Genomic DNA, 19,129 nt, shown 5'->3' on the forward strand with positions numbered 1-19,129 from the left:
TGATGAATATAATCTGCCATATAACCAAACAGAAACACAAAAATGACGTGATCACTTCATTAGATGCAGAAAAGGCCTTTGACAAAAATCGAACACCCCTTCATGATAAAAGTCCAAGAGATAAAATCAAGGGATAAAGCCTCAACAGTTTACAGTAGGCCCGTAGCCAAGATGAACTTAAATGGAGAAAAATACGAAGCAATACCACTAAAATCGGAGCAAGATAAGGTTTTCTACTCTATACCTACTCAATACAGTACTTGAATTCTTAGCTCTAGTAATATGGAATTATTCAAACTAAATGGCTGTATATAGAAGAATCCAGAGAGATCCCATACTTAGCTTCTAGAAAAAACTCATCTCCAAATGGGTCAAATGCTTCAGCATAAAACCAGATATACTGACCCTGAAAGAAGAGAAAGTGAGGTATAGCCTTGAACTCATTGGCACAGGAAAAGGCTTTCAGAAGAGAACACTCTTAGCACAGGTACTAAAATTAATAATTAATAATGAGACCTCATGAAACTAAAAGGTTTCTGTAAGGCAAAGGACACTGTCATTCAGACAAAGGAGCAGCCTACAGAATGGGAAAAGATGTTTACTAACTACACATCTGATAGAGAACTAATATTTAAAATATATAAAGAACTCTAGAAACTAGATACCAACCACCCAAATAATCCAGTTGAAAATGAGGCACAAATCTAAACAGAGAATTCTCAAAAGAGCAGTCTCAAACGGCCAAGAAACACTTAAGGAAATAAATGTTCAACAGCCTTACCAACAGAGAAATACAAATCAAAACTACTTTGATATTTCGTCTTACACCAGTCAGAATGACTAAGATCAATAAAACAAATGGCATGCTGGCAAGAATGTGGAGCAAAGGGAACACTTATTTATTGCTAGTGGGAGTGCAAACTTGTACAGACACTATGGAAATTTCTGTGGTAGTTCACCGGTAAAATGGGAACCAATCTCCCTCAAGACCCAATTGTACCAATTTTGGGAAGATACCCAAAGGATGATTCATCCTACCACAGAGACACCTGCTTAACTATGTTCACTGCTGCTTTATAAAGAAAATGTGGTACATTTACCCATCAACTCAGCTGTTAAAAAATGAAATCATGGAATTTCCAGGCAAATGGATGGAACTAGAAAACAAAATAATTCTAAATGAATAATTCAGACCTAGAAAGACAAATATGGTATACATTTGCTTATATGTGGACATTAACTACTAACTCAATGCTAACCATTCTACAATACATAGAACAATAGCGGTATAGAGTAAGGAACTTGGGGTTGTGGGCAGATATATCTCCCTTTGACATAATAATAGAATAGATAGTTGTGGATGGATGGGGTTGCTGGAATGGGAATATCCAGTGGGAACGGGGAGTGAGAGTGGGGTGGAGGGAGTGATGAGACAGAGAATTCGGAATGAGACACCTAAAATGAAGGACTACTTGAGGGGTAGTATAGATACCTAAAACCGTAGAAACTTCCTAAAATATACACATATATAAACCAAATCTAAATAATTTTGCCAAATAATGGGGGATGACATCGCACCATCTAGATATCTCTTGTCACCAAATGTAGCTTCCAATATTGGGACTGGGTTGTGTCTAATTGAGTTGTTGGTCAAAAAGCTCCCATGCAAATGTCCAAACAACCCAGGCAGTTGCCAAAAACTATAGGTTGCTTTCCACAATGTGATGGCAAGATGGCAAGGCCCCATTGTTAAAGACAACACCTAGACAACTCATTAAGCATAGAGAGATCAAGATGATGTCAACACAGAGACCTTTCCTGCATGTCCTAGTGTCTTTGGTACAGAAAGATACTCTGTACTCTACCAAAAGAGAAATACTAAACCCAGTCACAAATCATTTGATTTATAATAGTGTCCTGACTACAAGATATGCTAGGGCAATGGTGAGCTTTTGGGACTACCCAACTAATATCTGAATGACTGAAGGCCCACTCTATGAGATGGAAACTATTCCTGATACTGCTTGGGTGACCAAGAACCCAAGGCCAGATATTCCAGGGACCTAAGGTAAAACCAAATATGACTGTTCTTTAAAAAATAGATAAAATGACTTCTAATGACACTCAACTATTCTCATAGATCAGTGCCTTGTTGCCATCACTAGAAGCTCCCTCCTCCATCGGATGGGAGCAAATGCAGAGACCCACAGCCAGATCTTATGCAGAGATTGAGAAATCTTTGAACATTCAGCCCTAGAAGGAATGTCTCCATCAAATCCCTTCCCTCAAGTCTCAGGGAACCCTGGATAAGAGGAGGCAGAAAGTTTAAGAACCAGAGGGGATGGAGGACACCACGGAAACAAAAACCCTCTAAATCAACATGAGCAAATCTCATATGAACTCACAGAGACTGGGGCAGCATGAACAGGTTGTGCATGGGTCAGAATCAGGTGCTCTGCATATATATTATGGCTTCTAGCTTAGTGTGTTTATGGGATTCCTGAGTGTGCAAACGAATGGTCTATTTTTCTTGTGCCTTTTCTTAGGTACTGTTCCTTTTATTTGTTTGTTTTGTCTTATTGCAAAGTCTTAGTTTTGTTTGATTGTATTGAGAGAGAGAGAGAGAGAGAGACAGAGACAGAGACACAGAGATAGAGATGGAGACAGAGACAGAGATAGAGACAGATAGAATGAGAGAGAATAAGAGTAAGCAAGCGAGGGAAACCTCTGCATTCCAATTCCCAGAGTAGACTCCTTTGTCCTTTCCTGATGTCCTGGCTTCTCCTCCTTTACAATGTCTGGCCATAGCTTTGTAATAGTCAGAACTGTCACAGTTGCAATCCTTAGTGTCAGATTTGTTTTCAAACCATTACAATGAGTTCTTGGTCGAATCTACCAGGCTGATAACTATTACTTCTGTTCTGAAAGCTTTTATTGATTATTCTTTTGATAATTATTCTCCCTTGTTTCTTTTCTAGAATTTCTACTTCACAAACACAAGACGTTTTCAACTTACTCTCTAGTTTTCTCATTATATATATATATATATTCTTGTTACTTTGTAGAGATTTTATATTAAAATATTTCACAAAGAATTTCACCTTTACAATCACAAGTTTGGATGAATGAGACAGAGCCCTGTTGTCAGCTGAGGATTTTTCTGCCTTCAGAAACATCTTTTCCTTTTGATAGTTCCGATTCTTTTGAATTTTTTCTGCTCTCTGAATTGTTTTGTGCTGGATAAAGAAACTACATTTTGTTCTAGGGATCCATCTTAGTGCCTAATACCCCTTTATCTCTGACTCAAGCTCCTAAAATGCAAGTTACCGATAACCCCAACCCCCAGAAATGTGCAGCTGTGAAGATAGCTTGTTATGCCCACAAAAGTTTCTGTTTTTTCTGGTTTTGTTTTGTGTTTGTTTTGCTCTTGCTGTTGCTCCACTTCTCCCTCTACATTCCAGAGAGAGGACTGACAAGGCAGGCTGGGATTCTTGAATGCATTGGTGTTAACCAAGTCACATCTTCCAATCGGGGTCTTTTTTTTTTTTTCAAACATTTACTGAACACAACACCATATTTCCTTCTACATAGCAAAGTTGTTAGTTTCAAATTATCTGAGCCATTATGACTGTCAATTGCCATGAAATCAAAAGGGATCCTACATGTCAAACTCAAATAGAAGACATCATGCAATATACAAGTTACTGATAGGCCTCGGTGCAGTCAGCAAGGTTACTGTGCTTATTAAAGTCACATAAATGGCTTGACAAGACAGTGGCTTGATGGTTGTGGGGAGTATATCTTTGACGTGTGCACAGGGGTGAGTACTTCTAAATTACTGACAGCTTTTCTTTAGGTGTGAGTCATGGGATGAGTACCCTCATCAAAAATGAAGGCGTGAAGATGCAGGCCTGCTAGATGAGGAAGCAGACAGTCTTTGTATCTATTTCTTATCAGGTATTGGAAAATGTGTGCATGGCTTTTTTTGATGTTGTTGTTGCTCAGTAATTGGTAGAGGAGGAAAGATGAGGGGACCCCTTCTCCCAAGCTTTCCTAACCAGTCCTTTCAGAGGTACATAGCTGGGGAGTAAAATCTAGCCTTAACCTATTGGCAAGACCCTGTCCTTTGTAATGTTCACAGCATCCTGCAGTCCTCGATGCAGAGGAGCTACATAGTTGCAGTCTAGTAATTCACTGTGTTTTACTATGAGCCAATCAGAGTCTTTAAGCCTATTTGCAGGTATGACTATAACTTTCTCTTAGATTAATCAGATCTTCCACTGAAGTGTGCCCTAACAGAACACCCTAAGCCCTGATGTCATGATCTGGAAACACAGGATACCAAGAGGATTTTAGATGAAGGCCATCACTTAGTGTCTCATCTTCAGCTTTGTGTCCAACCCCCTGTTGTACTTGGTTTACACTTGTTTTTCTCTAGGGTTCTCCAGACTGGGAAGAAACAATCACTATGAATAGCTGGTGGGGATTTTCATAATACTTTTGTCTCACTTTCACCTCCCGGTCCGCTCCGCATGGCATCTTCTGCATCCCAAGGCTCTCTGTGCTCACTGTGCACATCATCCTCTCAAATAGTCCATGTGAGCTGCTTTCCCAGGGATTTTAAATCCTCCATATCCTTCTTTTTAGACTTCAAGTGCCTAGTTTTGTGGTTGTGGTTGTGGTTGTGGTGGGGGTTTTCTTCCCTTTACTGTTCATGTGTTCATGACTCTTTTATCCAGGCATCTTTCAGGCTAATTTTGAAAGTTTAGGCAGAGAACAGCAACAGAAACATTTACATATATCTAGTCTCCAATATTTAATTTTCCCTATGGATTTTCCCACAGCAGAAGCCTCATGCTCTGGTGACACAGGCAATCAGTGCTGCAGTTCTTTGACCCAGCGAGGATGTCATAAGCCGTAGGAGGATTTATAATCACTTGTGGGTGAAATTAAAGCCGTTTCTTTCTTCTGTAATAGGCAACTATCAAAAGGCAAAAAATGACTTCCAAGCCCAAAGGGACTCATTTGTATTTCTGCCCATAGAAGAAACTTGGAAAACAGACCAAACTTCGAGATTCCATTTTACAAAGAAAATCCACACATAATTGAACTGTATTCAGGAGATGTGGCTTGTGAGGAGGAGGATTTATGCAATAGGACAGGGGTCCTCTTGAGGGAAGCTTGCACATCACACAATGATTAGTCTTGCCACTGGCTATTAGGTTCTTTCAAAAGACAGGGAATTAAAGTGGCTCCTACTTAGCCAGTTTGCCAGAGCAGATACAAAGATGGTATGAAATGCCATCTGAGGATCTCACCTCTGTGACATGCCAGCTGTGCATACCCTTTCTCTGAAATTGCTGTTTTCACATGAATAAGCACAGACATTATGCCTAACCCAGCATGTCTGATTCATTATTGCAGGTTGAACGATGTTGTGTGATTCTGCCTGGGGCTTCTAGAAGGCATAGATGTTGTCTCTAGAGTTCATCCTTCTCAAAAGTCTGTATCCCTTGGTTTCATAAATATTACACTGTAAAGCCATATTGATGCTGAAGGGGAAGTAAATTATTGTGACCCTGAGAATTTTAATGAAACCTTCATCTTACAAGTCTTGACTGTAGGGTATCATGGAATCCTCCTTTGTGATATTAAAAACAAGAGTTTCGTAAATCCTGATTTGCCTTCTCTTCACTCTGCTCTTTTCTCATGCAAATATGTACTATATATATAGTTGTTACACTAACTTTCTATAATCTTCGGTTTTTATTAGATCGTTCTTTTATATCCACTAACAGCGCCTATGATAGAATTAACTTCCAGTGCATCTGTCTGGCATTGAAGATCTTCCAGAGAGCAGATGGATTGGCCTGCTCACTGTCCCTAATGTGCTGCTCTTCTGTGGGGTTCACTCCCATTCATTCAATTCCACCTTTTTAACATGTAGAGGGGGGCAATGCAAAGCCCCTGGCATGTAGACATGCAAAAACTAATGGAGAAGATAAATAAGTTCAAGTCTGAGTTCATTAAGTGGCAACACAAGGCACAACTAGAGGACTCGGTAGGGGACATGGATATTATAGATAAATTGTGGAGTGACAGAAAAGGGTGGAAAAGCTGGCCAGATGACAGCATCCAACATGGGGTAGGCTGGGACCCACTCTCCCAATAAAGAATATAGTCTTGACTCTCAAAGTCCTCCTAAAGATCCAGTTCAAGGATTCTCAGCCTAGGAAGCTTTTCCAAGGCTGGTTTGATTGATATGCTGGGACAGGACAGCTTCATCTTACTGTCACTCTGTCACTGGTCCTGGAGCCTCTGCTCCTGTTGGCCTTTGGTGGCAGCAGATAGGAAAGTGTAGCATTAGGAAAGGAGACACAGCCCTCTGGGTTAGGAGGCTAAAGAACGCTTCCTTTCGAAATTTCATAATGTATATAATAGGCATTAACCCACAGTAGTGTACTTTTTTCTACCCATTAAAAAAGTAATTTATTCAGAGACTCCTGAGAGTATCTCAGGAAGGGGTGGAACCTGGGCATCCCTGGAGGCTTCAGCCAAATTCCATGTCACAGCGTTGTCCACATTGACAAGAAACGTGCAATAATTCCCATTATTCAATCAGTTTGGGGCTATAAATCTAGAGGTAAAAGGCTCATTAATCCTCTGCTGTCTTCTTTGATTCTTAAACTCTGTATTATTTTGTTTCTTCTCATTAAACACAGCTGTTATGTAACTTCTGGTTGCAAGCACAAGTTTAAAGCAAGCCTAATGCAAAAAAAAAAAAAAAAAAAAAAAAAAAAAAAAAAGAAAAGAAAAGAAAAGAAGAAGATTGTTCATTAAACATTTGCTATGTGCGTGGTGCTGGGTGTGGCATACGCTTGTAGGCAATAACTATAGAGGGGAAAAAGAGAACCCTAAGAATGGAGGTGGGGAGGCATGCTGACTCTTTTCTAAGTCTCTTCTCAGGTGGCAAATGATGATTCTAAAAGGAAAGAATTCGGTCCACACGATCTAAACCAAAGAAATAATAAGGACCATTATTGCCTTACCAAGAGCATGAAATCAATTTCACTTCTGCTTCAGGACATTCACTTATGGTCTCAGACTGAGGTGATTCTCTATACCTCGCTATTTGGTATGGGATCACTCAACACGGTGAAAAGAACGGGTGAGTGTGAAGAAGGGTGCACAGATCCCTTGAAGGATGCATGCCAACAGTCACCTGCCGCACGCCCAAATCCATCATCTGCACAGACAGCCTCACTGTATTCTGAAATGACAAGCTTTCTTTTGTTGGACTTTGGCAGTGACCATGCATCTGACACTGTACACATGGATGAAAATTACATAATGTTACAGAGATGTCTTGTTTAGAAAAACTGATCTTATAGAATAAATTACTACCACCATTCAAAAACCGTACTGCATGGTCTCAAGACGCAAATGTCATATAAGGCATGTCTAGGGGCTTAAAGTGACATATTTACCAATGCATGTCAGAGGAGCAAGAATTTTGTCCTTGTTCATCTTGCGAGGCCCAATGTCAATTGAGTAACGTACCAAATGGATGTCATTGCACCCGCCTATAGGACAGGCTTCTCTTAGGCATTCCCACCTCAATCATGTTGTTAACTGGTAGTACTAGTTTTTCAATCTCTCTCATCACTCACTTGTCTCCATTTAAAAATATTTTGGCTTGTAATTAATGACACAATCTTTCCAACATAGCCAGGGTCATTTGAACATAACCACATTTTCAAATTATTCTAATTTAGAAGACCTGGCCATGGACTTAAATTCCATTCTTCCATATTTAATATTTCACTCTTCAGAAACCCATTGACAAGTCATTTCCCTTCCTCTGTATTTATCTTGCTGCACCTTGCAGTTTAGTTTTAGTATACATGTTTTATCTTTATCGGTTTTATCTGCTTAAGGAATAATATCTTCTTAAACATATATTAATATCATCTGTTTTGTCTTTTAAATTCTTCTCTATGTCCTAAATTCTAAATTCACATTTGTTGAATAAATGACAGACTACATAATAAAAGGTGAGCTTTTTTCCCTAAGCAAATAGCCTAGAGGGGTCCTTGGCATTCTTTAAAATTGATTAATTCATGAAATTAGCTTTCTCTAGAATAATCAGAATAACCCCTCAACCCCTTCCCATAAGTACAGCATCCTCAGAGAGACAGAAAACATTAGTTGCCTTTCTTGACGTGTTTGCTCCTCAGTAGTTTCCATGGCACACTCCAGAGAGTTCTGGAGAGACTGCAACTGATTCAGGGTCTCCTTCAACAAAAATCGAGTGACAAATTGTTCCAAGTTGGAGGCTTCTTGGTAGTCCTATGGGTTACAAAACAATTGTAATTAGAAGTGTCCTAGAGACAAATATCCAGGAAAAGATTTTTTTTCCCCCGAGTATCCCTTGGTCTTAGACTAATCCCAGAAACAAAACTGGAGAGAAAAGGGGTGTGGTCCTAGAAGTCTGTGGTAGGACTGTGTCCACCTGCCAGAGGCTGAATTTAAAAACTGATTAGACTATATGACTTCTCATTGCACCTTCCTCAAGTTTGGCAAAAAGAACAAAACTTAGCACTATGAAGTAATAGATATTTGGAGAAAAATGCAGCTGACTCACTTTGTTATGTTTCATTAAAATAACGACCACAGCATCATGCATTTTTCCTTCACACTCACAAAATATAGTCATATTTCCACAAATGCAATAATTCATTCTTGCTACATTTATCATGCTTCATCTGTATTCCAGAGAAGGCAGAGAAATTAGGTGTAGTTATTTTAAAATCTGGAAAATGCTAGGCTTCGAATATTTAGAGAGTTTTCTCAATCTGTTCATGTTCTGCTCAGGGATGCTAAAGACTGCAGCTAATGTCTACCACAAAAGTTCCATGTATTCCACCAGCCATTGGCTGATGTGGGCCTAGCAGCACCACTTGCACAGCTCCTCAGGGCAGGCCGGCGAACTCTAGATCAGAGGTTTTCAGCCTTCCTCTGTTGCGACCTTTTAATACACTTCCTTATGCTGTGGTGACCCCAACCGTAAAATTATTTTTATTGCTACTTCATAACTGTTATTTTGCTACTGTTACAAATCATAATGTAACTAAATGATATTTCCAATAATCTGAGATGACCCCATGAAAAGGTTATTTGACCTCTGAAGGGGTTGTGACTCAGAGGTTGAGAACCATTGCTCTAGAAGGTTCTAGTTGCCACCCTGTAATGTCTCAGGGAGAACCAAGGAAGAAAACCAGGTTATAGCTATGTCTCTAGAAATAGGGGATACAGAGCCTGAACTGTCCATCTCCTGTAATCAGGCAAGGCTTCCAGTGGAGGCACTGGGGCACCAACCCAGGGACAATACCTTCAACCAACAATTTATCCTGCATGCAAAATGTCTGGGGTAAAGATGGCACAGAGATTGTGGGAGTGGCCAACCAGTAACTGCCCAGCTTGAGAATCATGCCAGGAGAGGCAGTCCATGCCTGAAACTGCCTAGAGGGCCAGGAACCAGAGGCAGGAGAACCCAGAGATGAAATGTAGAGCCAAATATAAAAACAAAACAAAACAAAACAAAAGTCTGTGAAATGATCCGTAATGATATTCTGCTATATATTAAAAAAAAACTTTCCTTTATTTATTTAATCACTTTACATCTTATCCTAGCCCCCCTCCTTCCTCTCCTCTTAGCCCTACTCTCATGCCCTCCCCACCAGTCCTCCTATCTCCCTCCTCTCAGAGAAGAGGAAGCCCTCAAGTGTTACCAATCCACCCTGATATCTGTATTAGTGGACAGGAACCTAGCATAATCATCATCAGATAGGCTTTGTCAAGCAACTGATGGGAACAGGTGCAGAGACCCACAATCAAACATTAGGCAGAGCTCGGGGAATTCGGCAGAAAAGGGGCAGAAAGGATTGTAGGAGCCCAGTGGATCAAGGACACCTCAAGAAAATTGCCCACTGAATTAATTAAGCAAGGCTCATAGGAGCTCACATAGATTGAACCTACCAATCTCCAACCCTGCATGGGTCTGAGCTAGGTTGTTGGCACATACATTTTGCTTGTGTAGCTTGGTGTTCTTGTGGGACTCCTCACAGTTGGAGTGGGGGTGTCTCTGACTGTTTTGCCTGTTTTTTGAGACTCCTTTTCGCCTACTGGATTGCCTTCCCTCGTCTAGCCTTGATCTGAGGGGTTTGTGCCTAGTCTTACTGCAATTTGATATGCCATGTTTGGTTGCTATTCCTGGTAGCTCTGCTCTTTTCTGAGCAAACAGAGGAGAAGTGGATGGGAAAGGGGGAGATGGGAGAGGGACTGGAAGGAAAGAAAAGAGAGGAAACTGCAGTCAGGATGTAATATGTGCGAGAAGAATAAAGAGAAGGAGGAGGAGGAGGAGGAAGAGGAGGAGGAGGAGGAGGAGGAGGAGGAGGAGGAGGAGGAGGAGGAGGAGGAGGGGGCCAGGTTAGAGAGAATGAACGGCAACAGAATCTCCGTTTCAAGTTACTAGGAACCAGCTAAATCTGAATTTTTAGCATCTTGAGTGCTGCTATGCTTTGAATCTCAGTGTTCCTCATAGACACGTTTTGAACGCCTGCTTACCAGTTGGTGGAGTTAACTTTAGGAGGTTGTACTATCTATGGAAGATGAGGGCTGAGTCAGAGCCAGAGGAAGCAAGCCACTAGTGATGAGCTCTGATGGTTACATCCGGTTCCTGGTTCCGGCCACTACCTGATTCTTGATTCGCTATGATGCGAAGTGTCTGCTGCAAGCTCACAGTGCCATGGACTTGCTTCTCAGCTGTGTTTCACCTACTCTGTCATGAGTCAAAATTAGTCTTTCCCTTTTAGACGGTCTTTGTCAGGTAGTCGGGTCACAGTGACACAGTAGTAACTAATTTGGGTGAGAAGGGTATAGTTTAGTTCATCCATAGAAGGGTTTATTTGTCTTTGTCCCTAAACAAAATGATGTATTTAGTGAAAAATACAAAAGCAAAATTAAGACGATGAGTTCCTGCCATGAGTCAGGATATTCTGGGGAATTAGCTGGGATGGTGGCAAAGCCAAACAAATGAAACTATTTATTTATTCTTTGGGGACCTTACTTTTCTCACTTGCATATCAGGCTATGTTATTACAAATTGAAAATATTCTGTGCTTCTATCAATTCTAAATTATAAAGTATTTACTGGAGGCCCGATAAAAATTACCTCATTTTTTCCTGTCCACAGAATAACATGATAGAAAATTTTATTTAGCAAAATTTCAATCACCATTCTTTAAAAAAGCCCATTTCACCCAGGAACATTTTTTTTAAATCCATTAATCCTGTAGCCTTTCTTAAGAATTCAAAACTGTCCTTAAACTCTCCTTAAGAAAATAAGCATATAATATATATAAGAACTTGGAATAATTTGAATCAAGTAAAATTCACAAAATACCCCATTTGATCTCAGAGGTTACTAAGTTTTGCAGACAAAACTTCACAGAATTATTTCTCCGTATTTTTTTTTTTTTTAAATACAATCAAGGAAGCATTCCACTGAGCTGAAAAGCTTGCTCATGGAATAAAGGCTGTGTTTGATTCTCACCCTGCAGTTGTTCCCAATTTTACCAACACATATTTTAAAAATAAAATTTATTAAAATGAACACAAGACACAATTGCATAGTCAGAGATTATGCCAGCTCATCCGCATCTCTGCATAAACTATGACTAATCCTGAACAGGATGGCAAATTTGTACACATTTGCAGACAGCACCGAACAGAGGAGAACCAATACACCCAGGGAGCAATGGCCACAGTGTCTGCCTTATGTTGTTTTTCATCTAAATGCTAAATATTTGTCATTGTCATGTCAGAGCTAAAAGAAGCCTTTTTTTTTTTTTCAATTAGCTAATGTCAATACTCAAGTCATTGCTTTTTCTTTCTTTCTTTCTTTCTTTCTTTCTTTCTTTCTTTCTTTTTGACTTTATTATCTTAGACACAGGGAATGCCAAATATATATGATTAAGGTAAATGTTCATTTAGTATTTAAGTGTTTTGTTTTGGAGGTAAATGTCTACCCTAACTGTTTATTATGTTGATGTTGTTTTTCTATACATAAAGACCCCAATAAAGCTAGATACTTCAAAACTACACACATGATGTATTTTCAACAATTTACCCCTTACCATTTCCTTCTCTTATATGCCCCATTTGCACCAACATATCCCCCCTTCTAATTTCATGTCTTTAAAAACTCCAATGAGCTTAATGAGTTTGCTTGCGTGTGTATAGGTGTGGGGCAATTACTGGATCACGGCAACTTCCCAGTGGCTACACCCTCCGAACAAGCATGGTGCTCCCGGGCTCTATCATACATGAATTGCCAATATCTGTTCGACTAGAGATGGAACATTTTATGCTCCTCCATCACTAGGCTGGAATGTTGATAGGCTAAGTCTTGTGCAGGTCCATGGAGTTGACATGAATCATGCCTATTCCCTGGTTCCTATATTCTTTCCGCCCTCTCTTCCATGATGTTCCCTGAGCCTTGGGGGAGGGGGGGAGGGAATGGTATGGATGTCCTGTCTAGGGCTGACCAAAAAGTTAGACATTTAAGGAAAATGAAAATCAGACAACTGTAGTTTTCCTATCATTGCTCTATGATAGCAATGTGGGTGTTATTTCTTACCCACTCTTCTATGGGTCTCTGGTGGGTCTGCAATAACATTATAAAATGTTCTAACCCAGCTGGGCGAGAATATTGGATAGAAATGTGGGGAGCTTGACACCGACAAAGATGATAAGTGAGACGAAGCTTTTGGAGATTAGGATTTTTTAAAAAACAGTTACAGGAGGATCCAAGATGGCGGCGAGCAGTGTGGACCGCATTTGGAGGCTCCAGTGAACAATTCAGGGAATTGCACAGATTTCTGAGCCAGGAACACCGAGGTCCGAACATCACGGCAGCGGGAGTGCTCCACGGTTTGGAGGGACCAGGGTGCGGAGGACCTGCGTGCCCCTGCACACGGAAGGAGCATGGTTTTTCTCTGATCGGAGCGGCAGCGGCAGAGGCAGCAGCACCAACGGCACCAGCAGCGGCGGCTGAGGTTTGCAGCTCATAGCCTTCCGGTGGAGGCGATTGGTGTGGTGGCTGGTGGAAATTGCTGCGGGAGAGGGGACTCGGGGCAGGATTTGGGTCGCGTGGAGCCTTTGGACCCAGACTGGACTCGGCGGACTGTTCGGCCCCAGAGTCCCGGGTACTGGCCCGGCCCAGCAAGCAATTCTGCCTAGGGCACTAACTCAGCGTGGCCACAGCTCCCCTGCTGTGGCGCAGGCTCAGTTGAGCTTGCAGCTCCACACTAGGCACTACCTCAGCTCAGCGGCAGCTCCCCTGCGGTGACACAGGCTGGGCGGAGCACTTGGTTTCACCACAGGTGCTAACTCAGAGCAGCTGCAGTTCTCCTGCTGTGGCGCAGGCTTGGTGACGTGCTCAGTTCCATCCTAGGCACCACCTCAGCTCAGCGGCAGCTCCCCTGCGGTGACACAGTCTGGGCAGAGCACTTGTTCCACCACTGGCGCTAACTCAGAGCAGCCGCAGTTCTCCTGCTGTGGCGCAGGCTGGACAGAGCTCTCGGTTCCACCAGCTCTAAGACTCTGGTTGGACACAGTGTGCAGTTTGAATCCAGAATTCCTGGCTGAGATTGGTGGTCAGTTCGGGCCCTGAGTCAATAACTGACCACAGCACGCACTTTGGGCCAAAAGGCCCTAGCGGAGCTTGGTGCGTAGTCCCAGCCCAAAAATTCTGGCTGGACCCTGTGTGCATTTTGGGCCCAAAATCCCTAGCTGAGCTCGGCAGATGGTTCAGGCCCTGAGAATCTAGCTGAGTTCAGCCCGTGGTTCGGTCCCAGTGCTCCTGGCTGGACTTGGCAGGGAACACAGAGGCTGTGGATACCTTGGCCTGACCCAACGCTCATTCAGAGACCCAGAACAATTGCAGGATCCACAGCAGAGGGGGGCTGAGGATCACTGGCTGTGAGAGACCAGAACAACAGGGCTAACCTCCTAACATCCACACCAGTGAAGCTTTGAGCTCCCAGCCTAGGGAAATCGTGAGAAAACAAGTGAATCTATCGTCAGACACCCTCCATTTAACTCTGGAAGCTACCCGACAAAAACAAAGACGGCAAGATGTCTAAAGGACAACGAAAAAGCATACGCAAAAAACCCCAAAACAACATGGCGTCTCCAGTTTCCAGCTATCCCAAAGAAAACAACCCAGAGAACTCAAATACAACGGAAATACAAGAAAATGACCTCAAATCCTTAGTAATGAGGATGATAATGGAGGAAACAAATAAAATTCGTAATCAAATGCAGGAAGACGCAGACAAACAGGTGAGAGACATAAAAGAAGCACATAGAGTGGAACTGGAAAAATTGCAGGAAAATGCAAACAACCAGATGAAAGAAATAAATAAAACGGTTCAAGCTCTGAAGACCTATAAAGAGGCAATGGAAGAAACTCAGGAATATACAAAAAATCAGATGAAAGAAATCAAAAAATCAGTTCAAGATCTGAAAATGAAAATGGATTCAATGATAAACACACAGACAGAAGAAAAACGAGAACGTGAGACCTCAGAGAAGAAGGCGAGCAACACAGAGGTGAGCTTTTCTAACAGAATCCAAGAGATGGAAGAACGAATCTCAGGGCTAGAAGATACAATCACAGATATTGAATCAACCATTAAAGAAAATGCCAAATCTGGAAAACTCCTGACACAAAACATCCAAGAAATTAAGGACACCATGAAAAGAAGAAATCTGAGGATAATAGGCATTGAAGAAAGAGAAGACATCAGACTCCAGGACCCAGAAACTATTCTCAACAAAATCATAGAAGAAAATTTCCCCAATCTAAAGAAAGAGATGCCTATAAACATACAAGAGGCCTACAGTACACCAAATAGAATTGACCAGAAAAGAAAAACTGCCCGCCACATAATAATCAAAACACAAAACATGCAGAACAAAGAAAAAATATTAAAAGCTGCAAGGGAAAAGGGCCAAATAACATTTAATGGTAAACCTATCAGAATTACACCCGACTTCTCAGCAGAGACCATAAAAGCCAGAAGGGCCTGGACAGAGATCCTGCAAACCCTAAGAGAACACAGATGCCAGGCCAGACTACTTTACCCAGCAAAATTATCAATAACCATTGATGGAGAAAACAAAATATTCCATGACAAAAACAAATTCAAACAGTACCTATCCACAAATCCAGCTTTACAGAAGGTACTAGAAGGAAAACTCCATCCCAAAGGGTCAAGCTACAACCAAAACTACCCAGGAAATAGATAACTATCCCATGGCAAAAACACAACTACACAAACGCTCGACTGGAAACAACATAAAAATTAAGACTCTTAACAGTCACTGGTCATTAATATCTCTCAACATCAATGGCCTCAATTCTCCAATAAAAAGACACAGACTAACTGAATGGGTACATAAACAAGATCCAACATTCTTCTGCATCCAAGAAACACATCTCACCCATAATGAAAGGCATTACCTCAGGGTAAAAGGTTGGAAAAAAATATTCCAAGCAAATGGTCACAAGAAGCAAGCAGGTGTAGCCATTTTAGTATCGAACAAAATAGACTTTCAACCAAAATTAATCAAAAGGGATGAGGAAGGACACTTCATACTCATCAAAGGTAAAGTCAACCAAGATGACATCACAATTCTGAACATCTATGCTCCCAATACAAGGGCACCCACATTGTAAAAGATCTCCTAAAAAAGCTTAAACCACACATCGATCCCCACACAATAATAGTGGGAGACTTCAACACCCCACTCTCACTGAAGGATAAGTCATTGAAACAGAAACTAAGCCGAGAAATAACATCATTAACCAATGCCATGGGTCAAATGGATCTAACAAATATCTATAGAACCTTTCACCCAAACAAGAAAGAATATACCTTCTTCTCTGCACCCCATGGAACCTTCTCCAAAATTGATCACATCGTAGGTCACAAAGCAAGCCTCAATAGATACAAGAGGATTGAAATAATACCTTGAATCCTATCAGATCACCATGCTCTCAGGCTGCAATTCAACAACAGAAATAACAAAAAGCCTACACATACGTGGAAACTAAACAACTCTCTGCTAAATGACACCTGGGTCAGGGAAGAAATAAAGAAAGAAATCAAGGAGTTTCTGAAATTCAATAAAAATGAAGGAACAACATACCCAAATTTGTGGGATACATTGAAAGCAGTGCTAAGAGGAAAATTCATAGCACTAAGTGCCTTTAAAAAGAAATTGGAAACATGGCACATAAGCATCTTAACGACACAACTGGAAGCCCTAGAAAAAAAAGAAGCAGAAACACCCAAGAAGAGTAGACGTCTGGAAATAATCAAACTCAGGGCTGAAATTAACAAATTAGAAACTAAGAAAACAGTCCAAAGAATCAACAAAACCAAAAGCTGGTTCTTTGAGAAAATCAACAAGATAGACAGACCATTAGCCAAACTAACTAAAAGGCAGAGAGACAGTATTGAAATCAACAAAATCAGAAATGAAAAGGGAGACATAACAACAGACACTGAAGAAATTAAAAGAATCATAAGATCCTACTTTGAAGGCATATACGCCACAAAATTTGAAAATCTAAGGGAAATGGACGATTTTCTTGATCAATTTCACTTGCCAAAGTTGAGTGAAGAACAGATAAACAAGCTAAATAGTCCCATTTCCCCTACAGAAATAGAAGCAATCATCGATGGTCTCCCAACCAAAAAAAGCCCAGGGCCAGAAGGTTTCAGTTCAGAATTCTACCAGACCTTCAAGGGCGAGCTAATACCAATACTCTTCAAGCTACTCCAAAAGATAGAAATGGATGGAAAATTACCAAATTCATTCTATGAGGCCATAGTCTCATTGATACCTAAACCTCACAAAGACTCAACAAAGAAAGAGAATTTCAGACCAATTTCTCTTATGAACATAGATGCAAAAATACTAAATAAAATACTTGCAAAACGAATACAGGAGCACATCAAAGATATCATTCATCATGACCAAGTAGGCTTCATTCCAGGCATGCAGGGATGGTTTAATATACGGAAATCCATCAATGTAATCCACCATATAAACAAACTGAAAATAAAAAACCACATGATCATCTTCTTGGATGCAGAGAAAGCATTTGATAAAATTCAACACCCATTCATGTTTAAAGTTTTAGAGAGATCGGGGATACAAGGCACTTTCCTCAACATAATAAAGGCTATATACAGCAAGCCAATAGCCAAAATCAAAGTAAATGGTGAGATACTCAAGGAAATTCCTCTCAAATCGGGAACAAGGCAAGGCTGCCCACTCTCTCCATATCTCTTCAATATAGTACTCGAAGTTCTAGCCAGAGCAATAAGACAACAAAAGGAGATCAAGGGTATCCAAATGGGAAAGGAGGAAGTCAAATTATCCCTCTTTGCAGATGATATGATAGTGTACATAAGTGACCCTCAAAACTCCACCAGAGAACTCCTAAAGCTGATAAACACCTTCAGCAAATTGGCTGGATACAAAATTAACTCAAAAAAGTCTGTAGCCTTCCTATACACAAATGACAAGCTTGCAGAGGAAGAAATTAGGAAAACCACACCCTTCACATTAGCCACAAGCAATATAAAATATCTAGGAGTTACCCTAACTAAGCAAGTGAAGGACTTGTATGAAAAAAGTTTCAAAACTCTGAAGAAAGAGATTGAAGATGACCTGAGAAGATGGCATGATCTTCCTTGCTCATGGATCGGGCGAATTAACATAGTAAAAATGGCCATCCTACCAAAAGCAATCTACAGATTCAATGCAATCCCTATCAAAATAACTACACAATTTTTTAAAGACATTGAAAGTTCAATTCTGAACTTCATATGGAAAAACAAAAAACGCAGAATAGCTAAAACAATCTTGTACAATAAAAGGTGCTCCGGAGGAGTCTCCATACCTGATCTCAAACTGTACTATAAAGCAATAGTAATTAAAACAGCATGGTACTGGCACAGCAACAGGCTGGTTGATCAGTGGAATCGAATTGAAGTCCCAGATATGAATCCTCACACATATGGTCACTTGATTTTTGACAAAGAAGCCAAATCCATTCAATGGAAAAAGGATAGCATCTTCAACAAATGGTGCTGGTCTAACTGGAGGTCTATGTGTAAAAAAATGAAACTGGACCCATATTTGTCACCTTGCACAAAACTCAAATCCAAATGGATTAAAGACCTCAACATAAAACCAGAGACACTAAGCCACTTAGAAGAAAAAGTGGGAAAGAGCCTGGAACATATTGGCACAGGAGACAACTTCCTGAACAGAACACCAACGGCCCAGGCCTTAATGTCAACCATTAATAAATGGGACCTCATGAGGCTGAGAAGCTTCTGTAAGGCAGGAGACACTGTCAAGAGAACAAAGCGACAGCCTACAGACTGGGAAAAAATCTTCACCAACCCTACATCTGACAAAGGTCTAATATCCAAAATACATAAAGAACTCAAGAAATTAAACACCACCAAACCGAATAACCCAATTGAGAAATGGGGCTTGGAACTAAACAGAGAATTCTCAACAGAGGAGTATCAAATGGCTGAGAAACACTTAAAGAAATGCTCAACCTCCTTAGTCATCAGGGAAATGCAAATCAAAACAACTCTGAGATTCCACCTTACACCCATCAGAATGGCTAAGATGAAAAATTAAAGCGACACCACATGCTGGTGAGGATGTGGGGAGAGAGGAACACTCCTTCATTGCTGGTGGGAATGCAAACTAGTACAGCCACTTTGGAAATCTATCTGGTGCTATCTCAGAAAAATGGGAATAGGGCTTCCTCAAGACCCAGCTATTCCACTCCTTGGAATATACCCAGAAGATGCTCCAGCACACAACAAGAAAATTTGCTCAACCATGTTCATAGCAGCCTTATTCATAATAGCCAGAACATGGAACAGCCTAAGTGTCCCTCAGTAGAAGAGTGGATAAAGAAACTGTGGTACATATACACTATGGAATACTACTCAGCTATTAA

The 19,129-nt window shown here is 40.8% G+C and overlaps 1 protein-coding gene across 1 annotated transcript in view; it reads right to left on the minus strand.

The window, feature by feature from the left end:
* Necab1 (N-terminal EF-hand calcium binding protein 1) overlaps positions 1 to 19,129 on the minus strand; it is a 167,482-nt gene that overhangs the window by 32,083 nt on the left and 116,270 nt on the right. Inside the window, exon 6 of the mRNA XM_051160563.1 lies at positions 8,213 to 8,349. Within this exon, the coding sequence (XP_051016520.1) occupies positions 8,213 to 8,349 (137 nt within the window). The remainder of the gene's footprint in view (positions 1 to 8,212; positions 8,350 to 19,129) is intronic.

The sequence above is a fragment of the Acomys russatus genome, chromosome 2, assembly GCF_903995435.1.
Source record: "Acomys russatus chromosome 2, mAcoRus1.1, whole genome shotgun sequence".
Lineage (NCBI taxonomy): Eukaryota > Metazoa > Chordata > Mammalia > Rodentia > Muridae > Acomys > Acomys russatus.